General features: G+C 34.1%; 1 protein-coding gene across 1 annotated transcript; it reads right to left on the reverse strand.

The window, feature by feature from the left end:
- Window positions 1-2,347: 2,347 nt before the first annotated feature.
- Window positions 2,348-8,987, reverse strand: SLITRK6 (SLIT and NTRK like family member 6). The gene is made up of 2 exons (XM_069602384.1): window positions 8,458-8,987; window positions 2,348-6,080 (listed from the first exon to the last, which is right to left on the reverse strand). Exon 2 carries the CDS (start codon window positions 6,055-6,057, stop codon window positions 3,529-3,531), a length of 2,529 nt encoding a protein of 842 aa, XP_069458485.1. The 5' UTR covers window positions 6,058-6,080; window positions 8,458-8,987; the 3' UTR covers window positions 2,348-3,528.
- Between the last annotated feature and the right edge of the window lie 1,192 nt (window positions 8,988-10,179).

Below are 10,179 nucleotides of genomic sequence, written 5' to 3' on the forward strand. Positions count from 1 at the left end.
GCCTGGGAATTGCCATGGACAGAGGAGCTTGGTGGAGTATAGTCCATAGGGTCGCAAAGAGTCAGACATGACTGCAGTGACTTAAATACTCACCGTGCATATATATAAATGTAAAATTATTTACATATGCATAAATATATATACCAGTATATTAAAATATGCATTTCAATGACCAGGGGATAGCCATATCACTTTTTTCAATCCTGGCTTAAAACTTTAAGCTTTTTAAAGTAATTGGATCAGGCAGCTTAAATGCCACTAAGATGATTCTTCCCTTTAGTTATTATTTGATTAGGAAGGAAAAATGTTCCTCTGTGGTTTAAGGTTGATTCAAGGGAATAATCAGAGTTATTGATATATTCCTTTTTTATATGTTATAAGATTATCATCCTGGTATGGAGATCAATGGAAGATGTTTGAAGAACACTCTTCAATTCCCAGTGAGTATTTTAATGGTAATTGAGTGAAAATAATTCATTCAAGTTGTAATAACAGATTGACAGAATCGAAAAGATTTGATCCAGTATGATTATATACTACTATCAGGATACTACAAACATCCAAGATTCAGACATGAGTGAAAAGTTACCCTCATGTATTGTGAACAAAGGGTACCATTTGTTTAAATTAAAACAAAAACAAAAACAAAAAAAAAACCTCAAGTGATGAAAAGTCTTTTTTAAGAAAGCCCAGATATTTTAAATGTCTGAGCATACTGAATTATGATTTAGGATTTTTGAATCTAACAATTAATTGCAGAAAGAGACCACTTTAGCCTTATATGTAATAAACCAGGCAATATAATAAAAATTATTCTGTAGGTGAGGGGGCAGGGAGAATAATAGGAAATACAGGTAAAATAACCAAAGTTTTGAGTGATTATCATAAGTCACAAGACCTGTTAAAAATTAAAGATCATCATTGGAGTTTCCAACTCTCAACTACTTGTAGTAGGGAAACAAATTACATAAGAAAGGTTCTATCATGAATGAAACAGCTAAGCTTTAAAAATGTTACTCTTTGGAAACCGTAATTATTTCTGCATCATTGTAAATAACATCCAGACTCCATAGGGTTTTATTTTGTTGACAGATAAGTTCGTTCAGGTTTTTCGTAACAGCATACAGGGTTGATGTTACATAATTAGGGGTTATGCCTAGTTTGAAAGATATATTTACATGACACCATAGACAACTTTGTTTTGTCTTTGATTTTTAAGTTGAGTGAATATTATTACTTTTGGCAATTAACAGTAAAGATTAAAAAAAAAATATTTACCTCACTCAGAAGAATGTTCCTCAGGACATGTCTCTGTCTGCATTCATGGATCCATTCCAAAGATCCTGCAGGCGAGTGAAGTCTGAAACTTCCGTGCACTTGATTGGAATCAGGAAATACTTGCAGATACTCTACTGAGCAGAAGTGCAGTAACATGAATTCTGCTCTTGCTTTGTTCTTTTCTTTAGAATGTAACATTTAAATTAATGCTTTGGAGGGTTTACTGTTCATTACTGTGCTGAGTACAGTGGATAAACATATAAAGTATTATAAATGAACCTAGATTTCCCTTTAGTAAGCATTAATTAAAAAAAGATTTCCCATTTTTTGATTTCCAACCTTAAAGGTTAATCAAGAAATGTAGATTTTCAGTGAAATCTTTTAATTATTAATACATAATTTGTTATTACTTTATATTAGTATATGCAATGATTTTTTAGAAACCTAGTGATATGATGTCATAATAGAACCATAACTGTTCTTCATACCATGCCACACAGGCTCCCCCTGTTTTTATTAAAAGGGAAGTCTTCTCATTCATAATCAAAGAAAGAAAGTATATTTAGCTAGTCATGCAGACAGTTGCGTGTTGAAAACCAACTCATTTAATAGAACATTCATGAATCACTAAAATAGTATAAAGTAAATTAAAAACATCTTTCCTAATAGAAAATATATTCCTTCCTAACCCTGCACATGCATCTGAATGGTGAACACCACAGAACTAAAATACCTTGATTAATTACAGTTTGCCTTGTGAAAATTTTCTGTGTAATTGATTCTGTAACCAGAAAGAAGAAAATGAAATCATTTTTACTTAATAGTAGGAAAATAATTTGCCAGGAAGGGAAAATTATGGGCCATTTAGTTGGGCTCCATGACAATCACATCGTGACACTGAAAGGCCTTTTCACACATGGTAAAGCAAATGCTCTGTGTGGGTGACAACAAATAGAAATCCTGTTTTTGTGTGTTTTGTGCCTAAGTGCCTCCATGAATGTGCATGTGTTAATCCTGACTCTTCTGATTACAGATCAGACTAATTGAAGAAAGCACATATAAAAAAGGGTTTTCATTTTAGTTTTATTGTAGTGAGCAGTACTTTTAATTTTCTTGAAAGGCACCCAAGAATAATTACCTTTGTGAACCAAAAATATACAAAACTGTACAGAATAAATAGTTCATAAAAATCTAGCTATACTTTCTTGTAAAATAAAGCTACATTGTCCCGCTCTTGAGGCAACTTAAACCACTTACCCTTAGACGTGCCTTTGCTACTAATTTATGGCATCTATCAGTGTACATCAATAAAAATAAAATATTTTTTCCTATTTGTTTACACCAGTGAAGTATTACTTGCCACAAGAAACATATTTCTATCTCGGTATTCAAATTTACAAAGGATTAATGCTATGAAAGAATCCAAACTTAATAGATGCACTAATCATATTTACAGTTGAATATCAGTAGCATTTTCAAAATATCCCAAGAGTAAGAATTAAACTTTGAGCACAAATGACATACCTTAGTTCACAGCAGCATTAACAAGAAGATTGTCCACACAAAATGTGCAGAAAAACCAAAATGTTTTCTTCCTCATTCCACCTGAACTGTTAATCATTCTTATTTTTAAATTCAGAAAGCATTTCAGTGGCATTTTTTAATTCTCAAAGTTTCAAAGTTTTGAGCCACTCGTACCCTATGTAATTCAACTTTCCATTTTTTCTTTTCTATTACTATTTGTTAATTTTAAAGTTCCAGTTCCTTTTGCCTTTATCGCAAGAAAAGTTGGTGTATCTAACAACTTACACTTTTGTAAGTACATATAATGATTTTATAAACAATATATTTCTTACATATTATAGCTACATTTACTGTTACAGTTTTCAAATGACAAAAATCCAATTCTATTTAATCCATGGGTAATATAACTCAAGAAATTAAGGGTTAAATATTAAACCCTTTTAGATGTGCAAGAGGACATCTATGAAACACTTTACTTATATGGGAAAATATTAATATAATCCTTGAATGATTTACATGCAAGGACTTATTTTATTGGGGATAGACAAAATTGCCTGAAGACAATGCAATGGCTTCTCCCAGTGATCCCTGAGTTTCTTTTTCTTTTCCCATAGGATTGCTGCTGTGCTTAAGTTCTGATTGATGACACACTCATATAAGGCACTTATATACAACGTCTGGACTTAAGACAGAATCACAGCATTTCTGCAGAAGCCCTTGAACTCTCTATGTTTGCTGCTCCAGGACTTCTAAGTAATCAGGTTCAGCATGTAAATTAGCTTTCAGCTCAAAATACTCATTTTTAGTCTGTTCCACTAATACCTTCCTTGGCCTTGAGTACATTAATGTCTCCATCAACTTTAACTCTTCATGGGCTCCTGGATAATGTACCTCCATATCAGGCTGAAGTTGAGCAATGTTTTTCCTTAGGTATTCTGTGATTCCCAGTTGCTGAAGTTCCCTTTCTTTCTCTAAAATATTCCTATATAATGAACTGGCATCCTGGAAGGTTAAAAATTCAGTGGATTGGTCTGTGGTTTTGTACTTCATATTTGAACCTGTGAGTGGGGAGTGGTTTTCTCGTTCTAAAAGACTTCTTTGGAGATGTTTTGCATCACTTCCCTCTTTCTCATTCCTTTCTTCTTCTTCTTCCAGATGCTTTGGGCCAAAGGATGGGCTCCTATAGACATGAACCATGGGGCTCACCATGTGCTGCTCATAGAGTGATGCTGTGGGTCTTTCAGTAGTATGGTGAGTTGTTTTATGGCCATACATGCTATACTGGAGATGCACAGGACTGGTATCTCTCATCTGCTCATCTGCTTGTTTCTTTTTGTATCTTCTCCTGCGGTGGAGAACAAGAACCACTATCCCTGCAGCACAGAACACAATAGTTATGAATACAATCAGCAGACCTAATATTAAAACAGATAGTGGTACAGCATCAGTAAGTGATTTAAAAATATTATCAGCTGTAGTTGTGGTTGTAGGAGTATTGACAAAGATGTAACTAGTCTGAGTTGGCAGGGATGGGTTATTGACCAAACCCGGGCAAAGAAGTTCACTATTGAGTGCTTTCAATTCCTTTTTGTGTAAGTGCTCCGGAGAGGTGCAGAGTATTTCATCTGTCACTGTGTTTTTACTTAACTTTTGTATCCATTGCTGCAATCCAACCAGGTCACAGGAACAATCCCAGGGGTTGTCCTCAAGGTCAATCTGGGTCAGTAAATCAAGGTCATCCAAGATATTACTTACAGGTAGATGAGTAAATTGGTTTGTTTTAAGGTTTATCCTTGTGAGAGGAACCCCTGAAAAAATATGTGGTGGTAAAACTTGTAGGAGGTTGTTGTTTAAATAGAGCACTTTCAGTTTAGGCATTGGGTTGAAGGTTCCAGGTAATATTTCCTTAACACCATTGTATTCAAGATATAAGTACTCAAGATTGTGGAGACCAAGGAACATACCTCCACTCAATTTGGTCAGGTGGTTACCATTCAGATAAAGCTTTTGTAATCTTGTTAAATTCATAAATGATCCTTCTTCAAGAACCTCAATACGATTGTTTCCCAAGTGAAGCATTTCCAAAGTGAAGTATTCCACTAAATCAGACTTCAGTAATGTATGAATGATATTCCCTGCAAGAATAAGCTTTCTAGGATTTTGTGGAGGAGGTTTTAGATCTGATAAACTTTCAATATTGCGCTCTTGACAGTGTATTAAAAGTCCTGATGGGGAGAGTACTTTGCAATTACAAGGAATAGGACAGTAGAGTCCCGGAAGTTGAGTGAATGGCTTTGTAATATAAGGTATTAAACCTGGTGGTTTGGTGGGTGGTTTTAAAAGAGACGTGGTCTTGGCTGACATGTGACTATCGCTTATTGAAGAGGTTACTGCCAGATGTAATGATCCAGAAGGATCCTCGTGTTCTTCGTATACTGGTGGAGTGGGGCAAATTGATTCCTTTTTCAGCCGGCTTAGTATGCTTCCTTTGAAAAATGGAGGGCTGTTGCATACAACATCACCAATTACAGACTGTGGGGGCATGTTTTCCAACCAAAGTTTTAGCTGTAATAAGTCACAATTGCAGGCCCATTTATTGTCCTCCAATTGGAGATCCAATATTCGGCCAATGTGTTCTAAAAAACCAACATAAGGCAATGTTTGCAACTGATTTCCACGAAGATCTAGATGCGTTAGAGGAACAAATCGAAATATGTTTGGAGGAAGACTCTCAATAGCATTGTCATTTAAAATTAACACTTTAAGTCTGTTGAGCTTGCTAAAGGCACTTGGTTCAATCACTGTAATGAAATTGTTATCTGCTTGTAGGAATTCCAGGTTTTCCAGTCCATGGAAGGTATCCTCTTTAAGAATTTCTAGAGAATTGTGATTGATATGAAGTTGCTTAAGAAGGCCAAGGCCATTAAATGCACCAGTCTCAATATCTGCAATATTGTTAAATCCAAGGTGTATTGAGATAGCATTGGTAAGCCCAGAAAAGTCATTTGTGTGAAGTACTGTCAAGCCGTTATTTAGTAAACTTAGATGGAAATGTCGTGATGGTGGAACACTAATTTGGGATAACTTCTTAATACCTTTCTCTTCACAGTTTATTAGCATCGTGCCATCTTTTTCCTCACAATTGCAAAGAGAGTCACAAGAACCTCTGGTCGATGCAGAGGACATTGGAGATTGGGACTGTGAAGATATACAGGCAAGGAGAGATGAATACAAGAGATGAATCCAGAGCTTCATGTTTTCATGTGATGGATCTGATTCTGCAAAATACAATGCAATAGCAATGGGCTTTAGTGGCCAGCAGCAGGGAGAAGATGAATCTGACATTTTCAAAATGATAGGTTTTCTCCTAATAGGCAAAATATTGATTATTTTAAATATATAATTGCATTGCTGAGTCCACATTTTCTTTTATTTTTTTACAAATAGGACCGGTAGATTTGTTTTACTTTTAACTTTTATTATGATAACAATTTAAAATTTAGGTCAAGGATAACTTCAAGTATATCAGTTTGTGTTCATATCACCAACTAATTGCATTTTAACAGATGTGAGGGGTGTTGGCTAAATGGACCATTGATAACTTGATATGATGCAAAGGTGTATATTTGAGAAGACCTTAACTTTTTCATTTTTTTAGCTTAAACTAGACGATGACTCTTTTTCTATATTTATTTTTAATTGGAAGACAGTTGCCTTACAATATATTGCATTGGTTTCTGCCATACATCAACATGAATTAGTTCCCTCTCTCTTGAACCTCCCTCCCACCTCCCACCCCTCTAGAAATAGCCAGAAGCGAGAGACCTGTAGGAAATTAAAAAACAATAGAAAGACTGTATGTATGCATTTCCTTTAGTTCTGTTTATGAACTGGATATCACAATATAACATCTAATAACTCTGTGTTTAACCTGCTTTGATTTTGGCTTAAGATATTAATGCCATTATTTATTTAAAAAACTTGAGAAAAATATGTCTATGTAGTAAAGTAAACCTTTATAAAAGAATTTTTACTATGCTGTCTAGGGTAGTTTGTATAAGCCTAAGTATCAGATATATACGTTTAAAGGTATCCGTTCAAATTTCACACTTTAATTTCTAGAGGTGAAATATTCACTGTTACTTTTAAATTATTCTGTGGATAAGGTTAACATCATAAAAACTAAAGAAGAAAAACTGACCTGTGACACACATTTCTGGCTCTTACAAAAGAAGGAACAATATGTCATATAAACTTCTAATAAATGACTTCCTAATGAGGTCTTGAACCAGGATTTAGGGCACTGAATATCTCATAATTAAGCAGCTGATCTTCTTTATTGTAAGGCTTAATGATGCAAACAATAAACTCTGAAACAAACTTCACTCTAAAAATATTTGAAGATTTCTCTAATTTGGTAAATAAAAAATGACAGTTCAGGATAACACATCACATATTCCAACTCCTTAAAAATGTGATACATGGATCTGAAACAGCAATTAAAAGAAATGCTAACTCTAAAGTAACAGCAGTGGTGTGGTAAACACTTTGAACTCTAATGTATCTGATTTTATTATCTTCCTTCAAATAGTGCATTTTAAATTTAGACTAAATTCAAAGGTAAACAAACACCACATCTTGTAACTATTCAAATTTTGGAAATGATAGATGCTTTCATTTGTCTGGATAGGATGTAAACAGTAATTTTGAATCTAATTAAAATTCACAATCAGGTAATACATCCCAAAACCCAATCAATAATCTCCAAAGTAAACTTTCATTCCATGAAAATACACAGTCTTATTGAAAACATATATAGTATGAAGTTTCTGAAAGGTAGAAGACAACCAAAGACATGAAACAATTGAGTAGTGCCTTTCTATAGGAAGGGAAAGTTAGCTGACTGAATGTTTCCAAAGGAAAATAGTTTGATTCTAAACAGCTCTGAGGGCTATGCTTAGAATCGAGCAGCTTGGAGTTGGAGTCTTCAACTTGTGGATTAGCTTCACAGCTATTCTCTGTATTTCTCCATAGATGACCAAAAAAGAATACTCTTTATTTCACCAGACAACGCATCTTAAGAAAATAGTGAATAACTTCCAGATGAGAATTTCTTGTTATTTTTATCTCACGTGCATTTTATGCTCTTCAAAAGGTCATAGGGAACAGTTTCTAATGTTTTCAGAAATACACATAAATATTAAAAGTGGTTCTATATTGATAGTATAGAGATACTGTGTTAAAGAGGCAAAAAAAATCTCTATTTACATATTTTCAAGTCAGAAAGAGTAAAAGTGGTATACAATATACAAAGAATCTTTTGATATTCTGCTTGTATTTGAGATTCAACAATGGTATTTGGAAGTAATCCTTCCTTCACAGAGCACACATAGGTTAGTTTCCAATAACAAACTGCATGCTGTAAAAGAAATAGTGGCAGATTATTTTACTTCTTCTCCACAGCCAGCTGTTAGTCTAGATGTCTGCTGCTCAGAAAAACAGGCATCTGCTACCGCGTTAGTTGTGCCAGTGAACAGGAAAGAAACTGGATATCCTTTAATGCAAAGTTCTTTTTCAGAGAGGCAAACATATATTCAATCACTTTAGAATAATGCAAAAATAGGTATAAGGAAATCCTGGAAACATTCATCTTACCTGTAAAGCAGAGACTTCCTGACGTTATCTGTAATGCACAGCTGGAAGAGATGTTCAAAGTAAATTCAGTTTCTTTATTAAAAAAGAAAACACCAACCACCGTGTTCTTTCTTCTCAAATATCACTTTTTGGCAAGTTCCATCGCTTTATAAAGTTAAAACCTCTGGTCCAAGACAAAATGCTGAGCATTTCATTGAAAACATTTCAAGCAGACTGCATACTAGATCATCCTGAAGCAGTTGTCCTTTTATTCCCCAATTAAAATTCACGGCATACTTCACAGCTATGCTGACTTTTTTTCCATATAGTTAACCATTTGCAAGCTGCTGCATGCAGTAAACAAACAAGATGTTTAACAGAGCTGAGATTGATCACTCTTGCTTTCTTAGGCTGTAGATCCAAGCTGCAGCACTGTTCTCCTTCCTCCCTTTCTAGTCTTTCTTGTTAGCTCAGTTTGTTATTAGTCAGATTGCCAAGGGCTAGGAGGTAGGCGTAAATAAAGAGACTTCTTGGCTTTTGACTCAGCCTTTAAGCCCTTCCCCATCAGAGCGCTTTATTCTGCCAGTGTCATTTAACACAAGAGACAGCTCCACCTTGGGACTCAACTCCTCCTCCTGCAAACGGTCTTCCTCTCCCTTTAAATACCAAATATAGTGCAAGTGAATTTTGATGCAAATAATGACATATGTTTAATAATATTTTGTTACTACAGCAGACTAAATCATACACTAAAGTCTCATCTAGCACAGTATTGTACTGTTTGCACACATGTTCAGAAAAACTGTAAGCATGCTACCTATAGCTCCAGTTTTATTTTTTTAACTGGTACTTAAGGTTGAAATTGTGTACTAATTAAATCTTAAGATGTTAGCATGAACTGTTTTCCTAAAATACTTGTAGTTTTGTATTTACCATTTGAAAAGCAATTTGAAGCCTCATGTCTGAGATTCTTAAGTTTTATACTTCATTATTTCTTTCCCTACAGCTAGTGTTCAATTATGAGACTAGAAATGAAGTGTTTTTGTTTTTGTTTTTTTTAGGTAGATAGTATTTATTTGGAAGGGAAATATGATCATTTAAAAATGCATGAAAGAATCTTAATTATACATGGTTTTCTTTAGTTGAAAACAACTTATCAGTCTCAAAAATATGAAATTGTCTTTCCAGATAAAATGAAATAAGCATTTTCATCATGTAGTGATTTCAATATATAGCAATTACAATAACCCGATTTTTATGATACTAACCCTGGGAGCATTTTTTCCTAAAATATAATATTTAATAAGTTACTTGTTTCTTTAGCTCTTAAAAGTTTCTGAATTATCACCAATGAAACTCTCAACTGTCAGATTCTTTATTTCCCCAAATGCCTGTGTTTTAAAAATCACTCCTCTTTACCTACATTCCAAGAACCTGAACTTTTTCCACAGCCAAAATAATATACTAAATGCTGTCGTTGATTCATTTTGAAACAGTCTGTGTTTAGAAACTCTCTTGCCTATAGGTTCTAGAGGTTACCTATATTTTATTAGGTCCCATTTCAGCAACAGCTATTCTTTTTAAAAGAGAGGTTTTATGCAGTTTATATTATTAAAACCGGAAAATATAAGAGTAGGTTGTTATTTAATGATTTTCTGCAGTTATGCTTTCAGATTCACAAAGTTCTCACATCTGTGGAATAGTTGTTTTAAAAGCTAAGGATTTTAAGGCAGTTTATAATAT

The sequence above is a fragment of the Ovis canadensis genome, chromosome 10 (assembly GCF_042477335.2).
Source record: "Ovis canadensis isolate MfBH-ARS-UI-01 breed Bighorn chromosome 10, ARS-UI_OviCan_v2, whole genome shotgun sequence".
In the NCBI taxonomy this organism is placed as follows: Eukaryota; Metazoa; Chordata; class Mammalia; order Artiodactyla; family Bovidae; genus Ovis; species Ovis canadensis.

Coding starts and splice junctions, on each gene's coding strand:
- SLITRK6 (XM_069602384.1), bottom strand. CDS start 6,057: ATGAAGCTCTGGATTCATCTCTTGTATTCATCTCTCCTTGCCTGTATA.